The sequence below is a fragment of the Semicossyphus pulcher genome, unplaced genomic scaffold (genome assembly GCF_022749685.1).
Source record: "Semicossyphus pulcher isolate SPU_LCO1_2020_fin unplaced genomic scaffold, fSemPul1.0.p SCAF_15, whole genome shotgun sequence".
In the NCBI taxonomy this organism is placed as follows: domain Eukaryota; kingdom Metazoa; phylum Chordata; class Actinopteri; order Labriformes; family Labridae; genus Semicossyphus; species Semicossyphus pulcher.
The window spans coordinates 2,045,712-2,069,522 of record NW_027211659.1 but is presented as its reverse complement, the minus strand read 5'-3'; the positions used below and the strand labels follow the sequence as shown (position 1 = coordinate 2,069,522).

The 23,811-nt window shown below is 39.5% G+C and overlaps 1 protein-coding gene across 1 annotated transcript in view; it reads left to right on the top strand.

The window, feature by feature from the left end:
- Positions 1–347: 347 nt before the first annotated feature.
- LOC138592089 (aryl hydrocarbon receptor-like) overlaps positions 348–23,811 on the top strand; it is a 67,502-nt gene continuing 44,038 nt past the window's right edge. The window contains exons 1-2 of the mRNA XM_069662709.1: positions 348–388; positions 4,169–4,356. Of these exons, the coding sequence (XP_069518810.1) occupies positions 348–388; positions 4,169–4,356 (229 nt within the window). The remainder of the gene's footprint in view (positions 389–4,168; positions 4,357–23,811) is intronic.

The window sequence follows — 23,811 nt, the reverse complement described above, 5'->3', positions numbered from 1 at the left end:
GTAAGGCTGATGGGACAACAACTGTTTGCTTATTTTCTAGAGCTGTCCCCCTTTTTTAGCAGATCGGATTCTGCTGCGTCACTTTGTTTTTTTTTCTCAGATTGTGAGTTAATTCCTGAGAGGAGCGGCCCATAAAAACGAGGCAAAAGACGTCCTGATCGACGTAACTTATTCCCTTTGGCTCTGGCTTTTTAAATTTTGTTTTTTCAGATTTTTTTGAGAATGTGTTTTGAGTGTTGATCTGGAGGATTACAGCAGAATATTCTCGCTGGCTTACATGTAGCGGCAGAAAGAGGCTCTGTGTATTTCTGAGGGATTCATCAGAGGCTTATATAAGAAGAGCCGTCATGTATGCAGGACGCAAGAGGAGAAAACCGGTCCAGAGAGCGTGAGTTTATTATGTTTATTATTTTATTATCGTCATTTCCAAAGCTGTAGTCGTAGAAAATAGCGTCGTTTCAAAAATAAATAATAAATCTGGCGAGCTGGGATGAAATGTGATTTCAGTTTCAAAATGCACGAACATGCAAAAAACATGTAAAGAAAAACGGCGTCTTAATCGATTTAAGAAGTCGATTTCCCTTCAAAATTTCGATTGCCTCTTAATGCAAGCGCATTTCAATGCACATAAGAGGTGCTAAATATTAATAATTATATGAAGGATATTTGCTGATTATATATATTTAAATATATAGGAAGGAAATGTTCTGTGCGTACATTGTTGTGCATGGCTGCTTTAATGCCTGCGGATTATTGCAGGCCTGCAACTGCGGCCTGATTTTAACCTTCAGCACTTCTCTTTGATTTTTAGCCATGTAGGAATTTTTGAACGTTATTCCACAGACAAACGAAACGAAGAGACGATCAAACTTTTCTTATTGTTTATTCTCTTTATAATTATGTCACTGACTCTCCGGGACATGCAGGGTGTTTTCAGTTAAAACGCCCTTCAGATGATCAGCTTTTAAATCGTCAGATTGTTTTGTTTTGTTATTGATAATTAATAAAATACGTAATTAAATATTGCATTTTAAGGCTCTCTTTATATAACAAAAATAATGTGGCCCTGACACTTTATTTTATTAAATCTAGGCCTTTAACTTGATTGTTACACTCCTAAACGTCGTTTTTTAAATGTTTAATTATAAACCTTTTAGCAGCATGCAAATTAAAAATGAACTGTTGGCTGTGATCATAACGTCTGAGCTGCTACAGTGAATGTTTTGGTGTGACATCATACTGCTGCAGCTTCAACCTGACGCCATTTCCCTGCCGATATCTTTACCTAAAGGCCAACACTGAAGTAAAACGCAAAGAGACAATGAGTCCTTTTCTCCCTCATTGTTCTGTGATGTGATGACATGTGACTGAGTTTGGAAAAGCACCAAACTGTGCACAGTGAGACACAACAGTCCGGCTGCTGCTGCTGCTGCTTCATGAGAATGTGATTCACCTGCTGTTTAACATGCAGCTCCACTGCATGTGTCAGTAAATGATGGAGCTGCTGCAGCTTCTTCTTTGCATGTATTTGAAGAATCATTATGTTGTGTGCAGTGCACTGTTTATTTTTTAAATGCTTTAATGCGGGAGAATTTGACTGATCTGTGGTGCACAATAATTCCCCCCCAAAAAGTCGACCCAGTCTGCAGATGTAGGACTCAAAAAAAATCCCCATAATCCTCCTTTGTGATGAGACGAGTCAGCATGGACTAAACCTGTCAGTAGGACTGTTTTTGTGTTGCTTAAATTACCTGGTGGAGCAGGAACTGTTTTTGTTTTACATTAATATTAATTTAATGGACTAATTTACCCTTAAACCATTTTTAACTTATTGATTAATTTATGGGTCGTCCATATTGTCCCCATAAGGAAGGTGGTCCCCACAATGTGTGTGTAACAGATTTACAACATGTTTAGGATAATGCATGGTTCATTCTATTGTAAATGGAGGTTTAACTTCTTTATCCATAACAACATGGGACTTACAATAATCCCCCAACACTGATTATCAGTGTGGTGAAACATGTGGCCCAACACCTGAACACTGACCATGAAGTACATTTGGTGCTAAAAATAAACAAAGGAATAGAAGAAGAATAGAAAGCAAATACACAGCAGCACGTCTACTGTTAAACAACTTAAATAAGATGAAATAAATCATAAAAATTAAAAGCAATATATAAAACATGTGCAATATGGGGTAGCATAGGTGATAAGAGGGCAACAAGCTTAAAGTATGACGATTAGAGGTCTTTAACCTGATCTCCAGATTGAGAATAAATTCTCTGTTTTCTGTTGATCGCATTAAAATCGCAGTTTGACGACGTCACTTTGCACTCTGAATATACAAGTAAAGAGAAAAATATAGAAGATCAAAAGACAAATACATTTTAAGTTAGGCTGTTAATTATAGTTAACATGCACACACACTGAAAGAGCAAGCAGCACTGCACACACACACACACACACACACACACACACACACTAACAACAGATCTCCGTCCACGGTCATGCTCAGTGATGAAATGTGACAGTGTCAGTGTGTTGCAACAGTCATGGCAGATGTCAACTCATGTTGCAGCAACGCTGTTGATGTTTCCTGTTTGTGGACATAAATAGAAACTAAATCCTCTCTGATGTGTTCTTAAATAATGTTTGTTAGTGGAAAATGAAATGAAACCTGTAACGCCGAGACGGCTTTAATTTTGACTTTATATTTTTAACACAGCTGACGGGTGTGGGTTACACACAATGCATATCAATATGTTTCGTGGTTATGAAAATGATTGTTGCATAAGACTGAGTTTACAGACTCTGGAGCTCAGCCTGTTTTGCTTGTGGCCCATTAAACCCGTCTGCTTTTATCCTCTTTTCAGGTCACACATGACTTTGGGTTTAAGCAGCTCCACCAAATAGTGCTTTTTTTCTTGTACTTCTTCTTACGGGCTGAAAGAGGGAAATAAGAATGAGAATCGGAGGAACTGAGAGAGAGAATAGAAGCACAATAAATAGTTTAAAGGAAATCTAAAATACAAAAGTCCTCCCTAATCAAAAGTTGAACTAACAATAATAATACATTGAATATAATGCATCAAATAAATGAAATGAATGAAAGTTATTGTGTATTAGTGCATTACTACTCAACATAAAGTAAAAGTCTAATTATAGAGGGTCAGATTATTTATTATTTAAGATGTTTATTAAATATTTTTATACAGACAGAGAAAAAAAGAAATATGTTTTTCAAACTGACAAAACTGTCTGCTGTTTTCTTTTCAACATTTTTGCATCATTTATTGTTCAGATGTTGTCAGCGAGCATCTCTGAGCCTCTACAGACGGCCTAGAATAAGTTAAGACATCCTAGTTCCACACTGATGTTCCCGGGCCTTGTAGCTTCTTCTCAGGGAAATATTTAATTTCATCTTTTGTGCATTAGAGTCAAACAAACTGACACATTTCTTCTGTCTTGGGAAATCGACTTGTGTATGAAAATTCATTTTTTGGCTTTTTTTTAAATCAACATATGATGTCGGACAGCTGAAAACACACACACACACACACACACAAAAATGCTTTAATTTAGGCTTCTGTTTTATTACTGAGTGTACATAAGTAATATGTAAATAAGTGGTCTTTTAATGTTTTTATTCATGTTGATTGAAATCAGATCTTTTGTTTTTTTGTTTTGTTGTTTACCTGTTTGTTATCTCCATTGTTATTATTACGAGAACTAGTATATTTAGTTTTAGTTTTATTATCTGATCTGTTTTGACTTGAATATTTAAAGATGATTGTAAAATGTTATGTTTGCATATTTTAGACTCCATGAAGAGCAGTTGCTCTCTTTGTTTGTAGCTAATTTGGAGCCAAATAGATAAAACCTTATGTACATGTGCAAAGTGCAAGAAACAAACAACTTCCCCACATTTATTATAGCTGACCCACAGATGTGTTTGCTATAAACTGAATTGTGAATGACCCAAATTTGGTGAAATATCAGAGTAGTTATAATTCTTTTTTCTGCTCACCTGAGACCCGTTGTTTGACCCAAAATGTCTTCCGCTCTGAGTGAAATGAGAAGTCCCACTGGTTTGGTATCCTCTTGAGAAGGGCCTTAAACGAGCTCTGACTTATTGCTGATGATTTATAATATCTTCCTGCATCAGGGTGAAGCAGGCGCCGGCAGAAGGGGCCAAGTCCAACCCGTCCAAACGGCATCGGGACCGGCTGAACGGGGAGCTGGAGCGGCTGGCCAGCCTGCTGCCGTTCCCCGAGGAGGTCACCGCCAGTCTGGACAAACTCTCCATCCTCCGCCTGAGTGTCAGCTACCTGCGGGCCAAGAACTTCTTCTCAGGTAAATTCTAATTATCATGCAGGTTTTTTTAAAGAAATTTTTTTAGGATAGGAGGACAGTGGGTCGTGTTGGAAACAGACAATGGGGGATGACAGGCGGCAGAGAGCGGGAGTGGAACGCGGGGCCGCCCCATAGAGGACTGTAGCCTCTGTAGATGGGCCGCCGATTTAACCGCTGAGCTAAACCGGCGCCCAATTATCAAGCAATTTAATACTTACTCTATATTGTTACAATTACAGTGTTAAGATTTAATTTAGCAGACGCTTTTGTCCAAAGCGACGTACGTATACTGTTTGTTATTGGGTTGACTCTTTTGCCTAAGAACTGTGACACAAATGAATCGATCACGTCTGTCACATATTCCTGTTCCTAATTAGTGGGATAGTTTTGGGAGATCGTTTATTGCCATGAAACCCAGAAAAAATCAATCTGTAACGGATGAGCTGCAGAAGCACACAGAGACAAACTGACACAGGGTCAGTCTAACGCTTAAAGCTACGTGGTTTTGGTAGGAACAGCAACAGAATTTACACATTGTGTTATGAATAGCTTTTTTTTTAAGATATAAAGTATGAACATGTGCAGCAGTAATATAAGCAGCTAGTGAGAATATGATTCGTAAACACCTTTTACTTTTCAGAGATGCTATGTAAAAGAATTATATAGACTTCAAAGTTCGGTGTTTTTTTCTTCTTCTTTGCGAGAGTTAAGCTAGCAGTTTTCCCTTGCTTCCACTCTTTAAGCTAGCCTGGACCAGGAGCAATCTCCCACGTGAACCCACAAGGATCAAACGTGGTTGATTTGGCATGTAAAGGTTTCCTTAAGTTATTCTCAAAAGGAATATGTAAACAAAAGTTTAGTTTCATCTGAGTTCTGTGTGTGCAGTCACTGAGGCTGTGCAACAGCTAGCCTTCAGCTTGCAAGTCCACCACTTAACAAGTGTTGCTATCATCTCAATGAACCCCCCATCCATGCCTTGGTGACTAGCTTATAAGAAAATGTGTAAATAAGACCGTTGGATGATGAAGTTGTTCAAATGTGTTTTTCTTCTTCTTTGGGAAAGCAAAGCTCACAGGTTACTCTTGTAGCTAGCCTACACCTGATCAAACTTTCCTATTTGGTGGATTTTGCACAAGGTTTACAAAATGTTCTAAGGTAAAAAAACACAGAAATCCGAGCAGCTCTTGAGCATCTTCGGCCGAGTTATGCGTTTGCAGTGAAGAGAAGTGAGCTGACCTACATTTAAACATGAGGGAACAGTTTAGAGTGGGTGGCTGTGTCTTAGTGCCCCGAGTTATTGCTTTGGTCCCTCCAACCATTACCAAAATGTCACAACATCCCAGTTGCCGTTTTGGTATTTGTGCAGGATGTGTTTCCCAACATCTCACGCCTCATCTCATCAACCGGAGATGTGGAGACCCCCACACTAAGAGAGAGAACCAGCCACCGCCTTATGCAGATGATTTCATCCAAGGGAAAAGGCCTTCAATATTTCATTGGGACCCGTGTCTATGTGTGTGTGTGTGACATCACTGATTCAGTGCTCGGGTGTCCATTAAAACCGCGCGCCTAAGCATCGAAAAGAGTCGCATGCCAATGGATTTGATGTGTACGTTCTTCTCTACTATGCAGAGTGAGGACATTGTTATTTTAGGCGGTGATCTTTCAGAGAGAATGCTGCAATGCGGCCGTCAGATGCTCTTGAAGCATGAATAATTGAGAGAAACCCTGGAGTTTAAAGAATTTATGAAATGGAGGCAGAGCAATGTTTGTTTAAGGCAGCGGCTTCTTGAAATGGCTGTTTGGGGTGAGACGGACAGGATACAGCAGCGGTGATACAGTGTGAGAGCGTTTGCAAGCGGATGTAGCAAATGCATTTCCTTTTTTACTCTGTGTGTGTGTGTGTGTGTGTGTGTGTGTGTGTGTGTGTGTGTGTGTGTGTGTGTGTGTGTGTGTGTGTGTGTGTGTGTGTGTGTGTGTGTGTGTGTGTGTGTGTGTGTGTGTGTGTATGTTGGGGCCTGTGATGCCCTAACTAGAGTCTGAAGCTGTTTCGTCTTCTGATTTACTTCCTGTAGAAAGCTTTCATAGCAGCGGTCTGTGATTGGCGAAGCAGTGAGGCTGCTGTGTTGTTGATTAAATGTTTCTGGGTGTATAACTGAAATCTACTTGCAAGCCAAATTAATTCCATACTTTACCTTTAAAAAGTATAAAACAGCCACAATCAATCACAATCCAAATCATAGTCTCCACAGAGCTGCGTGTGGATTTACAAACTTCTTTAGCTGTGAGAGAGAATGAGTGCAGCACTGGTTGGAGCTGCATGGCAGCAGAGTCGTCTTATTTAACTAGAAAAACTACAACACACGGCTCTTGCTAGCTTGCAGCTGCCTGCCAGCTGTAGCTAACGTTAGCCCGAGGCACACAGCCCAAGAGAGCTAACAACATTAACCTACAGTAAATACATGCAGACGGTTCAGACAGGAGTCTTCTTCATCGTCCTCGTTGTCCTCCATGTTTGGCATCACGGTGTCCTCCATCATGTAAGCAATTAGCATCCTCATTGCTGCCTGGGAATTGTTGATCATCCAGAGGTCTCATTAGCTGTAAGGTGAATTTCCCTGAATCAATTGTTGTGGTATTTCTTAGGCTAGCTTATGTTAACATGATCCCACACATGCAATCAGACTGATATGAACCAGCCAATCAAATCTTCCAATTGGCAACAAAGGTCAGCCCACATCATCACTCTGGTTACTGGAACGTATCTTTGTTATTGAAAAATCAGATTAGAATTTAGTTTATTCTAAATGTATATAAGCCAGTTTGATGTCTCATTGTCTGACTAGTGAAATATTAGATTATTATTCTGTGAATATGGTTTTATGACAAACATTCCTGTGGTTAGAGGCGGCTAAGTCATTGTCAAGAGGAGCCTAAGGCCCTGCTAGCTTCTTCAGCCCCCCCGTTTCAGATCTATCAATAGAAGTCGTGTTTATTATTCTCCTTCAATAACATATGGAAGTAATTGCCGGCCACTCCTGTCAGGCTGAATTATTGATAGTGGATTTCAGTACCAACAGGTCAAAGTGTAGCCTATAGACAAACCCTCTTGTCTAACTGCATTAGCCTACTTCTTGGACAGTCTCTAAGTAATTAACGAGCTCAGGGCTCTTACATTAAGGAAGCAGCTCCGAGGGACCAGAGGGCCCGTCGCTCCGGGCGGATTCTGTGGTCAGCTGTAGATTGTTATCTGTAAACAGCGTGAAGGATCCTATGTGTCAGAGGAGTCTGAGGGCGGGAGGTCTGTGTGAGCGATGACTGAGCTCCACTGCACTCTGGGAATGCTGATTTGCTTCTGCTGCTGCTTTGTTTAGATTTTCGGAAGAAGTGTTGAACGTTAAGACGCTTCCTTACATCAAATATTAAAATGCATTAGATCAGCATTCCACTGTGGAGTTTATTCCTGCTGTTGTATCTCTTCAGGAGAATTATTTCAGTGAAGTTGGTTGGACCCAAACAATCACATCGGTTGCTGTGCGTGTAATTGAATATGTCATAGGAGTTGAACAAAGCCCTGGCAGAGCCCCGGTTAATCTTCCTGACAGTATTATCCAGCCCAGCTGCCATCTTTGTTATTGTCAGGGAGCTACAAAGGGCTCGTCCCTCTCAGCCAGTCTGAAGAGAGGGGCGGTAACTCTTCCTAAAACCGATAACGTGAGGGGATCACCCCCACTCTGGGTGCGAGGAAGCTCTCAGCCATAAGAGGCGTCTTCACAGCTGTTGTCTGTCTTCTGGATCATTCGTGCTCCATGCGTGACAACTTGACTTCAGTGGTTGATGAGTTAAACATGGAAATATGTCTGGGAATCAATTAGGGACCCCGGAGGTTGTGCCGCTCCCGGGTGTAAGGCGATGGATGTCGGAATATTCATGTGTTTTCCTCTAATGTGCGACCGTCAAGTGTTTGATGCAAGATTTGAACTCCATTCCAGGTGGTTTTGTAACTTTTGTAACCTGGAAAGGCCACATGCAGGGTCTCCAGCAGTGCTAGCATTGTCACGGCTAATTTGGTGTGAAGGATGACTGATACGCTTTTTAGCATTAGCACTGCTGTCTGCCCATTTACCACGTGTAGGGAGAGCTTTCCAGTTTGTGTGTCTCACTGCGGCTCCAGAGAAACACATCTTGATTTACAGAGGTCGGAAAGGCGGAGAAGTTTCTTGTAGATATTTATAATTTTAACTTTTTGCCCTGACCTTCCCGCTGGTGCCACGTTCAGGCTCAAATTCTCCATCAACAAACATTTAGTTTCATTAAAACAAACGGCCTGACGGACAAAGATTTGCTGATCATGTTCACGCTCTGAGGATAAAACTTTTCCCTCAGGACAAACTCACACTTGTAGGCCTGTAGCTGTTGATAATTACATTTATGTTCAGCTGAAGAAAGCAGCTATTTGCCGCTATAATCACTGTGGATGTGGTGACTTTATTCTCAATGTGACCTTTGGAGGTTTTGCTGGTTGTGCACCAATGTTTACAAGAGTGAGCCCCCAGTTTGTTTTATCTCATGCAGGCAGGGCTGACACAATTTTGCTGATGCTCTCGAATTATTCCATCGATCAATATCTGTTGGAGTTAATGTGCAATAAAGCAATACGACAGAATAACATTAAAAACACTGCAGGCTTCAAATTGTCCCCAAAAATCCATTATGCTCATGTTGTTTCAGCATGATTATTAGCAGATACACAGGTGTGTGTGTGTGTGTGTGTGTGTGTGTGTGTGTGTGTGTGTGTGTGTGTGTGTGTGTGTGTGTGTGTGTGTGTGTGTGTGTGTGTGTGTGTGTGTGTTTGTATTGCTATACTTGTGTGGACCAACCCCTGACATCCCACCTTTCTTGTGTGGACATTTTTCCTTGTGAGGACATTTTGCCCGGTCCGCACAAGGAAAATGCTAGGATGAACTCCATTGACCCTAATGAATGATCTGTATAAGTTTCAGAAGAGGTCCCCAAAAAAATAGGAATCTCTGAAAAGTGTGTGTTTGCCAGTGCTCTTGGGCTCCTACTACTGACCGTTCACCTGTATTGCACTTAAAATAAAAATTTGAGGGGAGGGGAGCAGTCGAATTTTCTGATTGGCTAAGGGTGAGGAATTTTGTGCTTGGCTGTTTCATGTCATGTGACAGCATGACTGTGGGGTTGAACAAGAGTAAAATGAAAACCAAAGGCAGAGAGTACATTTAAACTAGAAAAATAGAGCAAATAGTGTTTGTCAAATATACATGATTACACTAAATTAAGGTAAATAGTTAAAAGTTAAAATGATAGTAAATAACACTATGACACAACAGTGAGCAAAGGGGAAAAAGACTACTGATACAAGTACTGCTGAGGCAGACAATATATTTAAACTGGAAAAAATTGCAAATATACTTTTGTCAACTATAAATATTATAATACATTAAATCATAAATATTCAATGATCAACAATAATTATTATTATTTGATTATCATATATCATACATTATAAATTAGACTAAAATATGACATTACACAAAAATTGAGCAAAGGGGAAAAATGCTACTGATGCAAGTAATGCTGCTTCAGCCTCTATTGCTTCAAGTAGTACATAATTACTTAAAATAATACTACATACACAAGAAGCACATATAGTGTCATTGCTACCAGTCTCTGAATATAAATACATTTACTAAAGTTCTGCACTTTAAGACAATTTAAAGGTACTTGTCTTAATGTCCCTTCTATTCATGCCACATTTTATTTCTACTCCACTACAACTCAGAGGGAAATATTTCTACTTTTTACTGGATTAATTTTACAGTTCTAGTCAGTAGTTACTTTACAGATTAAGAATTTATGAATACAAAACATAGGGAGCTTATTAGATATTATGTTTATGAATAATATTACCCAACAGCAGCCTATAGATGTAGGCAAGTACAGCTGAAATGTTGACAGAAAATTAGATGGCAATTCATAAATGTAGTGATTTGCTTCTTGTCAGCATTATTATTTTAATAAATGTATTGTATTTTTCATCATTCAAGGATTGGACTATTGGTTGAATGTATTTGTAATAATGTAGAGGTTTGGACTATTATTTTTACGATGTACATTGTGCTTATTTAAATACTTTTATTACAATCACGGTTTCAATGCGCAAAATGTTGATTGATTGAATGATCACTGACTCCGATCAGGATCTGATGTAAATTAAACCTGAGGCCCACAGGCGGGCCATCCGGCTACTTTGGTAACTTTTTCGACAACACCTTAACAGATAAGCTAACAGTTATATTTTAGATATATAGTCTTGGCATGTATCATTTGAAATCTTTGATTCCACGCATGTCAACCTTTTTAAGCCAAATCCACATCATCCAGGTACTATCAAAAAACAAACAAGCAAAGTAGGTAACAAACAAGTATGTACAAAGTTTTGCCAACTCACAAAATGAAGCCTCCGGGTGGTCGACCACTGCATCCATTTTCATCAAAAGACTGTTTTCTCTCATTCCCAACTGTCCAGTAAATCCATTTCAATGAAAATATTTAGTCAAAAACACAGTAATATGTGGATAAATGGTGAAAAAATAGCAAAAAACTGCAATTGTGGATACTTTTACATGCTTTTATGAGTCCAAAACTTCTTCTCCTTTCACAGCAGACACCATTAGGGCTCTGTAATGTCTTCCTGACTGCCAAGTTTGGTTGACTGCACTGACTGCACCCGCCTTGAAGCCTCAGCAGCCAATGAGTGGTCGTGTATACAACAGACAGTCTTTCTTCTATCACTTCTCTCCCGAGCCACTTACATGCAGGGCTCCAGATGATTGACACATCACTTAGCCAATGAAATTTCTAATCTGGCAATATAAAGTTTTTTATGCTTTCTCAAAGGAAAGAATGCAAGTTTTTGCAAGTTTATAGAGTTTATGCCTTTTGCTCTTTATATAGGCAGTTTTCCCACCTGAGCACTTGTTTTTTTATTTATATTTATATTTGATTGATGCATTTATTTAGTGTATCTAGAAAAACAGTAACTTCATCCTGCTGTTATTTTGTGGTTACAAAGTGGCGTTTTTGCCAAGCACTTAGATATTTCTTGAGGAAAAGATGTGTTCATTTTCTATGACATTGTTATCAAATTTGAACTTGGATCATGTAATATTTTATTATGTGGAACCATTACAGTTAAAGGGGGAGATTATAGTTCATTTGCAGGCTTATTTCATTTTCTAAAAATTAGCTATTATTACTGCTATTATTAGTAAAATAATAACGCTTATAAAATAATGGCACTGTTGGAGCCTATTCATATTTTTTCATATTTATGCATTTTTTGGAAAATGGTAAATCAAAATAATAATGGTAATAATGTTGATTAATTATTGTGGTAGATATATTGCAGATAAATGATAATTTATTCTGATTGTTTTCTGCTGCTCAAGGCTCTCCTCCTATGATTGGGGATAGATAGAGGACAGCTTGGTTCTCCTCTGTCGGCTTTTTGTGTTGAAGGAGTGAGGAGTGAGACAGTTTATCTACTGCTAAATTGACTTTTTGTTTTGTTTATTGCATGAAGTCAACCACGGTGATTATTTTTTATTTAAATAAATTGAGAACCTTTTTTTTCAACCTGGAAAGATCTCCGCAAGTGCTTATTATTTAGCGAGTCATAGACCTCCTCCTCTGAAGTCTACTCTGCTATTTTTACACTTACATCCATGCAAGAGTAGCCAGAACAGGCACATACAGAGCTTCTGACTGTTTGGAGTCAAAATTTGGACTGTGACCTGTCAAAATAGCCCAAACCACGAGTTTTTTTACTGTAAGTATTATTTTCTTTGGCCTTTCATGGCTTTATGCGATAGGACAGCTGAGACGTGACAGGAAACAGGATGAGAAAGAGGGAGGATGACATGCAGCAAAAGGTCACATATTGACTTGAATGTTTTTTAAAAGGTGTTTCGTAATATTTTTGCCAACATAGAAAATACATTATACATTAATACATTATATTCACCACCACTATCAACTGAAACCACATGAAAAGTGCAGAGTTTTATTATACCTGTCTCGCACAGTACTGGGAAACAAACACCTCGCAGAGCTGGTGTTTATTTCGGGGATAATTATATGATGTGAATATTTTTGGCACAAAATTATTTCTTTATAAGTGTGTCTATGAATAACTTATTAATAAGAACTACACATTTTTATGGTGAAACTGGTGAAGAATAGTTAATATTCTTTTGTCGGTATGGACATGGTATGTCGTTAGATCAGTTAGATTCTCCACAATTCAGGAATTTAGCTAATTTTACAGAAACCGGAAGAACAGAAAATGTATCCATTCAGATTTGCCAGTTTAGTAAACAAAAGAGACAGAAACCACTTTAGAAGTGATCATCAAGTCCTACTATGTGTCTATTCCCAGACAATATGTATTCCATTGTTGAATAGCAGGCTCAGTGTCTGTACTGCGGGCACAGCACATCACTGTCATCGCTAACCCAATGACCTAAAGTCTCACTCACTCAAGACAACGTGTATAGTCATGAATGTAACAAAAACATGGCATTTGTGAGCACTCATTGCTGTCACGCTAACATGTCCATTTTGAGAAATTTTGGCTGCATTTTTTCTAGCCTTCTTGTGGACCTTCCCACACAGAATTTTAAAGCCTGCAAACTCCTCTACAGGTAGCTAGAACTGAAGCAGCAGATGGATGAGAGGTGAAACGTCTTCAACAAACTGAAACAAGTCCAGGTGCCTATGTACAGCACTTAGAATTGTTAAGACCCCAGAGATCATATAAACATTTCTATATGTGCTTTTCATTGCCTCTGCTTAAATATCCCTCTTCTACCAGGGTGTGTGTGTGATTGGTTGCAGGTGTGTTTGATTGCAGGTTGTCCATAGAGCTGATTGGTTCCAGCCTCGCACCCAGGAGTTTAAAGGACGGGTCTTCACCAGTTCCTGGGGGCTCTCCTTGGTCAGCCAGACTACCAGCATTTTTGATTGTGTGCAAGATGTGTTTTTGAATAAAACCATTTAAAAATGCTTCGCTGCTGGTGGTGCTTTGAGGACAGGAAGAGGAGAAGAGGATTTACTTGTTGCGCCAGGGTTTCCCCTAGGCCCTGGTCCTAACAATTTGGGGCTTGTCCGAATGAATCGGAATGTCCATGAGGTGAGGTAGACGTGGTTCAGTTTGTCTGTATTAGTGGCCTTCAGTTAAGTGTAGTGGTCATCTCTTTTGTTAATTTGTTGTTGTTGCTGTATGTTGTGTTTCTGACTGGGCAACCTGACCAGATAGCTGCCGGTCAAGTTCAAGAATTTGCCACCTTATTTTGCCTTTCTTATTTCTGGTGGTAATCCTGAGTGGGGGCATGCTTCAATGTATCGCAGTTGACTAGATTCCTGGTCTGCGATGTTGCAATGAATAGAACGTTTAAAGATGCCTCAAGCTCAGCAAGTCACTGAAGACTAGCTAGGTGAGTTAGCCATGTTGGTAGGCAAGTAAAGTTTGTGTGTCTCTAGTTTGTTTCCCTTAATTTTATACTTTGCACATGAACTTTGTTTTGTGTGACATGGCTGCTTTGTTTTTTTTTGGTCACTTTGTGATGTGTGGCTGTAAGTAAAACTTGTGTGCAGTAACTAGTTTGTGACCTTTTGTGGTAACTGCACACCACTTTTGTTGGGTCACCTGTGGTTGCAGCTTAAGTGTAAACTGGCAACATTTATATATAGTAGTGACTACGCAGTGGCGCCTTGTCTGTGGTTGTTGTAGTCCAGATATTATGCAGTAAGTTGTCCATATTTAAAGTTAAATTAAGTTGACAGTATGATAGATGTCCCTTTTACATGTCAGGATCTGTTTTTTATAGACAGGTTCAATATTTAACTGTCATTTATCATCAAGGTAACAGCATTGCATACATTGGCAGCTGTAAACACATTGTAAAAATCCATCTGTGGGTTTGGTGCCGACCTGTATACTGAACATATAAGGAGTAGTTAATGTTTATAATCATCAGAGAACGTTAAATACCTTTTTGGTTCCTATCTGTTCCCCAAACATACTCGTGTGTGTGAATGTTAAAAAGGGGGGAGGTGTTATGACTAGAGATGTTTCGGTCCTGAACGATTCGTTCAAAAAGAACGAATCTTTTCAGTGAACGGAATGATCCGTTCACTTTCATGCATCAAAGTCGTTCCTTTCGTTCACTTGGCTCCGCTCGCGGCTCCCCACTTCTTGTTTTAGGAAACCAGACTAATTGATGTTAGCACGAGTCAATTGCGTTTCAGAGGAGGGCTGTTTGTATCACATCTAATGTATCAAATCACCATCATTGGTTAGGAGAACGACTGAACGTATCGCTTGACCGATCGTCTCTCTCTCTCTCTGTCTCTCCCTCGCTCTCGTTCACTGAACGAAGACCATTCTCGTTCACTGAACGAAGCGAGCGACCCGATTAGGTGCATCTGTGTATACAGGTCAATTCACAGATGTGTAAACCACTGACAGATGAACACAAACTAAACTATGTTTATTTATTTATTTAGAAATTATAATGTCAGAAGGTTTTGTAATGGGCAAGTTGGGCCAAGTAGACCAGTAATGCAATGGGAGCCGTATTTTTTGTGAACGAGTGAGAGTGAGTGAGTTACGGGTAAACCGGAAATGTCACTGAACGACCTGGTGAACGAATGTAATGAACGAATCGTTCAGCTGAACGAGATCCGAAGATCCGGGTCACTAAAGTGAACGAGAGTTGACATCTCTAGTTATGACCCTAGAGGTCTTGTGAATGTTTCTATTGTTTGGGCTTGTATCTGTTTCACTAACCCTCTGTTACCTGAGTGTGTGTGATTGGTTTCAGGTGTGTTTGCGTGAAGGTTGCCCAGGGAGCTGATTGGTTCCTTCCTTGCAGCCAGGAGTTTAAGGGCCGGCTACTCCCAGTTCCTGTGGGCTCTACTCGGTCAGCCAGACTGCCAGCATGCTTGTGTGCAAGATGTGTTTTTGAATAAAACCATTTAAAAATGCTTTGCTGCTGGTGGTGCTTGGACCAGGAAGAGGGTAGTCCCATTTTCATATTGCACCAGGGTTTCCCCTAGGCCCTGGTTGTGACATAATGAAGGATGGATTGTTTAATTAGTTGAGAAATGTTCCTCACTTAAGCTAAAACTCTTTAAAAAAATACATTTGAATGAGCTGGAAAATGCTAAAATTAGCTCAGCTTTAAACATCTACAAATCAGTCATCTTGCACCATAGTTTATTACAATAAAACAGGTATCACAGTCAAAATACCTGAAACTGCCTATTGTCCTTTTCTTAATGGTTAGAAACATATTTATGATTAACTTTCATCAAATATGCTTCCTTAGGGGGATGAATACTTCGAACCAATTAGTTCATTAGATTTGCTGTCAGATTGTAATATTTTCAATATTCTAATATTCCCAAAATGCCTATATATAAATAGATTATTTATTTATTTTTTTCATTCTGGATGCTCATGATGTTGACATGATTTTGTTTTGCCAGGTTAGTGCAACAGTGAGACTTTAATCATTATTAACTTGGTCAGTCCAAGCAGTTTGAAGGAGCAGCAGAGAAAGGTGGGGGATGGGCAGCTCACACAGCTCTGCAGCTCTGAGGCAGCAGCAGTGCTGGTGGAAGGGGGGAACGGCCCCTCCCCTTGATGGGCCATTAACCAAGGCTGCACTGAAGCAGCCGCCTGGTTACAAGTTACAATGATTTAAAATAAAGCAAGAAGTACTTGAATAATTGTGCTAAATTGCTTTTCACTTCACGAGAGTTATCATGAATTTGTGTTGGAGTATTGCTTAAACCTGAATTCATGACAGACTACTGTGTTTTGTGGCTCTGTTCAAAAGGTCACAGGCAGGTCAGGCCAATTAAGCACCTGAACCCCACAGTTTTTTCAGAGAATGCTGCATTCAGGAAATTGCAGACTCACTGACAAAATGTGTTTTACGCTAAACTGGAAAACTGCTCATCCTTTTCATATTGCACCAGGGTTTCCCCTAGGCCCTGGTTGTGACATAATGAAAGATGGATTGTTTTATGAGTTGAGAAATGTTCCGCACTTAAGCTAAAACTCTTTTAAAAAAATACATTTGAATGAGCTGGAAAATGCTAAAATTAGCTCAGCTTTAAACATCTGCAAATCAGTCATCTTGCACCATAGTTTATTACAATAAAACAGGTATCACAGTCAAAATACCTGAAACTGCCTATTGTCCTTTTCTTAATGGTTAGAAACATATTTATGATTAACTTTCATCAAATATGCTTCCTTAGGGGGATGAATACTTCGAACCAATTAGTTCATTAGATTTGCTGTCAGATTGTAATATTTTCAATATTCTAATATTCCCAAAATGCCTATATATAAATAGATTATTTATTTATTTTTTTCATTCTGGATGCTCATGATGTTGACATGATTTTGTTTTGCCAGGTTAGTGCAACAGTGAGACTTTAATCATTATTAACTTGGTCAGTCCAAGCAGTTTGAAGGAGCAGCAGAGAAAGGTGGGGGATGGGCAGCTCACACAGCTCTGCAGCTCTGAGGCAGCAGCAGTGCTGGTGGAAGGGGGGAACGGCCCCTCCCCTTGATGGGCCATTAACCAAGGCTGCACTGAAGCAGCCGCCTGGTTACAAGTTACAATGATTTAAAATAAAGCAAGAAGTACTTGAATAATTGTGCTAAATTGCTTTTCACTTCACGAGAGTTATCATGAATTTGTGTTGGAATATTGCTTAAACCTGAATTCATGACAGACTACTGTGTTTTGTGGCTCTGTTCAAAAGGTCACAGGCAGGTCAGGCCAATTAAGCACCTGAACCCCACAGTTTTTTCAGAGAATGCTGCATTCAGGAAATATGGGAATTGCAGACTCACTGACAAAATGTGTTTTATGCTAAACTGGAAAACTGCTCATCCTAGATGTTATACTTTTTAACTCAGAATCAAGGCTTAAAAAAAACATATTGTGTATATATGTGTATATATATATATATATATATATATATATATATATAATTAAGCGATTAATTAGGAGTAATTCACTTCAAAAGTAGTAGATTTGTAATTGTAAAACGTCCCTCCGACATGAAGTCCCACAAGTCCAAAACTCTCCTTGTGTACCTGAATGTATCGTCAAAGAACATGTCTGGGCAAAGGGAGTCGCAGAGGCTTCAGCGACTGAAAGATCATCATGCGCGATGTGCTGCCAGATATGAAGTGGAAATGGAAGCAAAGGACCAGATAGAGCATGGACAAAGACTACGACTTATGGAGGTAAGATATATTTAATTTTTTATCTGATTGTGTTAGCCTGTGTTTTGTTTGGAAACTTTGCTAGCTAACTGTTGTATTCTCCAGCCTGTTACCTGAGTGAAGAGTGCTGTTAAGCTAATGTAACTTTCGTTTATGAAGAGAAGGGTAACTTTAGATCGTAAGGGAGCAAAACACACTATATGGCAGCCTGTGTGTTATTGCAACTTTGTATGATATCAAATATATTATAATATTAAATAATATATAATATAAAAAAATATGATATATATATCATTTTTCCTGTAAACTCTAAGGTTAAATGACAGTTAAAAATAGAAATATAAATAAGTTGCTGGTAGTTTCCTCACCATCAAAACCACAAAGTATAATCTAAAAAATGAAATCATCTAAAGAACTAGTTTCTGAGCGGTGCCGATTTTCATTATGTCCCTCGGGTGTCCGTGCGTCAGCCGACTGCGCAGTTTGGACTTCATCCCTCACGTTAATACCTGCTCACATACATATGTTGTCCCAAACATACAGACTACCTTTGATGCAAATGCTGTCTTTTATAAAGTAATGTCAAACGATCAGATGTGGATTCGTACTTTAACGGTGCGCTACACTCGCAGTTTGATCAGCTCCATTCGGAGTTCCTCTCTCACGTGCGTAATCCCTCTCCAGCTGAGTGAAGACAGTTAATCGACTTTTAAACTCGGCTATGAGCCCCAACAGTGTGTTCCTGTACGTGTCCGTACTTTGGTAATCCACAGGTACAGATTTTAGACAGGAGAAGTGGGCTGGGTTGTGCTGGGACAGCTGCGCCTGCCACAGAGCACATTTCATTTATAAAGCACGAGCGCTGTCGGAGTAGTTTGTGATGAGTTTGTTGCGGCCCTGCATGTTAACATTCATCACATTCAAATGTTCTGTAATGTCCACTGAAAAAGCAAGACCTGTAACCCTGTCTGGCTTATCTTACTCTGCCACCTGCTTTCCTCTCTGTGCCATGAATTGAGCGATCTCTATGCGTAATTGAAAGAAGCGTCTAAGCACCGCTCCTCGGCTCAACCAGCGGACCTCAGTGTGAGGGCAGCTCATGCCTAATATCGTGATCAGATAAACGATCATCAAATTCTCTATATATACGTCTATAAAAATCTCTCTATAAAAATATAAATAGGCCTATATATATATATTTTTTTTTTAAGCGGGCCGTATCTTTGACACCCCTGGGCTAACAAATACCCACTTGTAACTACCTGGGAAAATATAGCTTGTGGACCTGGTGGCAGGCAGAAGAGCTGTTGAGAATAAATAGAAAAACGTAATCTTATGGCTGATGGTTTCGTTTGCTTATGTAGGTCATATAGAGACATCAGGACTAAACTGATTCTGTTTTCAAAAATAAAACAGTTAAAAATTCCTTAAGATAAAAAAGTCAAAATGAATTATTAGATAATAGTCATAAATATGAGATAAAAACAGTGAGAATTATGACATTTAAAAGACATTATGAGATAGAAAGTCAACAGTTTGATAAGGAGTCAAAAATGAGGTAAAAATTCAAAATTATAAGATTAAATAGCAACCTTTATCAACCACCATCAAGTTCCAGTTTTGGCCCTCCAACATAAAAGGTTTGAGCAGTTCTGCTCTAGAATAATATGGATCACTATTCTAGTGCAACACCACCTTTAACTATAACCCCATTGATAAACATATCACTTAATTTATATATTTGCATGACCAGAAAGTGAACAATATAAGCCTTTTAAGAGTTGAATTACAATAGACTGTACAGGTGGACCTAATAAAGTTAAAGTTAAGACTGAGTGTGTTTATGCTGTATTTGTTTCATTGTTTGTTGTTCTCTAACATCATTGCTTTTTGTTAATTTAATAACCTTTCATTTTACAGATGATGAACAGAAAGAAAAATGAGGAAAAAGAGGCACAAGACAAAGTGGTATGTATTCCTTTTGGCTTGTTTTTTATTCTGATGTGGTGTGTAGCAACTGAAACTAGTATTGGATAAAAGTATTCATTCTTTTTATTGCATATATCCCACCCATGTAGTCAGTTTATCTAGGGTGCAACAGGAAGACTTGTCCTTTGCCAGTGAAAACTAGAAATTATCTCCAAAATTTCATAACTCGTTTCGGTGATTTCAGATCACATTTGAAGAAAAAAAAAAAGAGGAATGTCCCGATCAGGTTATTTTTACCCCGATCCCGATCCGAGTCCTTTAATATTTAGATAATGCCGATACCGAGTCCCGATCCGATACTTGGCCTTCACTAATATTTTCCTGGATAATACAGCTGCATTAAGAAAAAAGGTGCCTGCATCCAAGCTGTTCCTTAATAGGTTTTTTTATTTTGTTGAAACAGAGTATATACTTTCATATGGCTCTTTCTTATTCTGCACATGCTATTGCAACATTGGCCAACCACCTTCCATGTGTTAGCAGGTGAGTCTGTGACGCTGCACTGTGACAGCAGACCCTCGTGTACAGCCAGCTGAAGTGTGTGTGAGATGCAGCCCACTCTTGGTACCTCTATATCATCCATTGCTTTTTTCATATTCCTTATGTTGTCACGTAAAATAACGTGGACGCGTTGCTTGTCTATTTCACACGCGTTCAGCAATACTGTCAACTAGTGCGCATACCGACACGTTGTAACTCGAAAGTGGAGTCAATATAATGTAATGCCGAGATGGTAGGGCATACCGGGTATTTAAAAACTCCAGGTGACAAAGAAAACCCTGATCCTCAACCACAGAGATGAGCTGGTTATCCAGCGGGATTAATTCAGTTACCTTCTCTGTAATATGTTTGGCCATGTCGCTGTCTCGAGGATATTTCTCTATCCTTTCGAGAGTATCTGCGAGTGTTTGCTGCTTTAGTGCATTTACCTTTATTGCTTGAGTGAAATTGTTGTTTAACTGAGTGTTTTTGTTTTTTATGTGCCGTATGAAATGTGTAGTATTAAATGCAGCTCTTTTATTATCCTCTCGCGGTCGTATTGCAGATGTTACATGTCGCCGTTGGACTGCTTTTGCTTTCTAAATGACCAATTTCCACACTGCAGACATTTTATCCACAGGTTTGCCAGAGTAACGTGACGCGCGTCTGCGTTCTGCCACAAATTGTGATCTGGGTCCACGTTCAAACTTGCCGTTTCCGATCAGTGAAAAAATGCCCATTTCGGCCCTGATCCCGATCCTGCAGATCGGATCGGGACATCCCTAAAAAACATCTTTGTTCTTTATTCATGTCGATGTAATTTATTTATTGCTTGTGAGGCTGTTGTGGGCTCATAGTTTTCACAGATGACTCTGATTTGATAAATTCATCATGTTAGGATACTGCATCATAAATATTGACCACAACTATTGACAGCAAATTATTTTTTTTCCAAACAGTCCTGGTTATTTTGAAAGAGATTCACATTTGAAGCTAATAAAATACGTTGGGAAGCTAATAAATGATTGCATTAACGAAACAAAAAAAAGGTTTGGACTGGGACTGAAAGGGTTAAGAGGCATCTTTGTTTGGTCAGCGTATTTACTATGGCACAAATCCCAGTTCCAAATGTAATGTGCTGGGGTCCATTTCACAAAGAAGGTTCAACAAACTCTGAGTCTAACCCTGAACTCTGAGTCGATCTACTCTGAGATAGGAAACTCTGCGTTTTCGGTTCCAGAACAGCTGATCAGAGTTAGTTCAATCAACTCTGAGTCGGTTCAGCCGGAGTTAAGTGCGTGCACGCTGACTGTAAAAAGCCAGCATTAATGGAACCCCGATACCACGAGTCACCATGGCAACGTTACACAAAAAGCGGTCCTCCTACGTCACACCAGCGGAGCTCGAAATCCTCACGCGGACGTTCAGCGAATACGAGCATGTTTTTAGAAACATAAAGTAACACGGCTGCAGCTGCAAAAGAGAGAGAAGCGGCTCGAGTGAACGCGTCAGTTTGAACTGGTCTGTTTATTTAATACTTAATCACGACCGGAAGTTAAAATTTATATTTAGGAGCAATGCAGCAGGAGAAAAAAACATACATGGAAGCAGTTAAGAATAAAATACCAGAACGTCACTGAAAGGTGCGGCTCAGGCAGAACAGGCTCATGGCTGAACCTCACTTCAGTCAGATTTTAAATATGAAACAGATTAAATATCATTCAGTGGCTGTTTTAATGTGCATCAGCTTTATCTCTAACATGATGCTGACTTCACATACATTATAATTCATGTTGATTAAACTGAATGTGTTAGTTTAAAAAAAAAAAAAAAATCCAATAACTTACGGCGTCTTATCTGAGCGCTCTCGGCAGTGGTGGTGGAAAATCTACAAATGATGACTTTGACACAGATTTGTCTTTTGATTTTTTTTATCATAATTATAAAAGACTTTTGCAAAGCGGTCAGAGCAGCACAGAGATGCAGCGTTTCTTCTTTTAATTCAGTAACCGCTCAAACACACGCGTGAGACGGGCTGAATGAATGAGGAAGTAATGAGGGTTTTATATTCTAGAGGGAGGAGACGGAGCGAAGCTCAGAGTGTCCTGAAGAAAACCTGCTCACGACCAGGTTAGGTTCATAGAGTCTGTTACTACGGTAACTGACCGAGAGCTTAAGTTACCTCCCTTCGTGAAACGGAAAACTCAGAGTTTCCCTCATTTCAGGTTTAACAGACTCAGAGTTTTCAATAAACCTGCTTTGTGAAACGGACCCCTGTTGATACAATTATGTATTCAGCTGAACAGGCCTTAATATTCTCTAAATGGATAATAGATATACGATGATGATCTGCTGTTTGAGCATCTCCTTCATTAAATTTCATCCAAATTTGTCCGTAAGTTAACTTGTAAATTTGAGTGAGTGGTTATTGGTATGGCTATTTCATATTCAAGACTAAAACAGTTATATTTCTTTCTTTCAGGAGGACTGTGCTACTGATGTCTCATTATCAGATTCCAGCCATGACCTGGATGGTGACTACATGCCATCAGGCTCAGAGCCCTCAGACAGTGAGAAGGATTCTACGCAGGTCTGCACAAAGCCCTCATTGGAAAAAAAACTCCCGAGCAGCACAGAGGAGGACAGAGACTGTGGCACAGACGATACCAGTGACGATGAGGGTAAGGAAATGACACAGTCCCAAATTACAGTGAAATCCTGTGTAAAAGGACCAAAACGAAAGTGGGACAAGAGACATTACTGTGTTTACTGCAAAAAACCACAGAGCAAAATGGCAAGGCACCTTCAGCGGAAACACAAAGATGAAAAAGAAGTGGCCCTAGCAATATGTCATCCACCAAAATCAAAACAACGTCGGCAGATGTTAGAGGATCTTCGTAGAAAAGGCAATTACTACCACAACATTGAGGTTTTGAAGGAGGGTAAAGGTGAGATCGTTACCTACAGACAACCTACAGAACATGTTGATCCAGATGGTTATTTACCATGCAACATATGTTTTGGTTTCTTCAAAAGAGCTAAACTATGGAAACATGAGAAACAGTGTCGTAAAACAACAGGTGAGCCTGAAGTTCAGTTGAAGCAAAGACGAAGAGTTCAAACTGCTGCCTCATCTCTTTTACCATACAAAGGACGATCGTCTCAAAGGTGCTCAGAGATTGTGAGCAGAATGGTAATTGATAAGGTCTCCCTTGAAGTAAAAAATGACCCACTCATTTGTGAATTTGGCGACAGACTGCTGGAGAAACATGGTAGTGATCGATCAAAGGATGGTCATGTCAGTCAAAAGATGAGAGAGTTAGGTAGATTTGTCCTCGCTGCTAAGTCCATTGACCAGAAAGTGGCGATGTTAAAAGATGTCTTGGTGCCTCCCAAGTTTCAATTGGCTGTTGAGGCAGCAAAAAAAGCCTCTGGCTTCAAAAATTCCAAGTACCGGTATGACACACCCTCTCTGGGAATAAAACTGGGACACTCGCTAAAGGCAGCCTGTGATATTCTGATTGGGCAACATGTAAAGGCGGAAGATGAAGTGGCTGCAGCCAGAGTCAGAAGCTTCTCAGGCTTGATATCCACAGAGTGGGACCTTTATGTGTCACGCCGTGCAAGAACTAACTTAGAGGAGGACA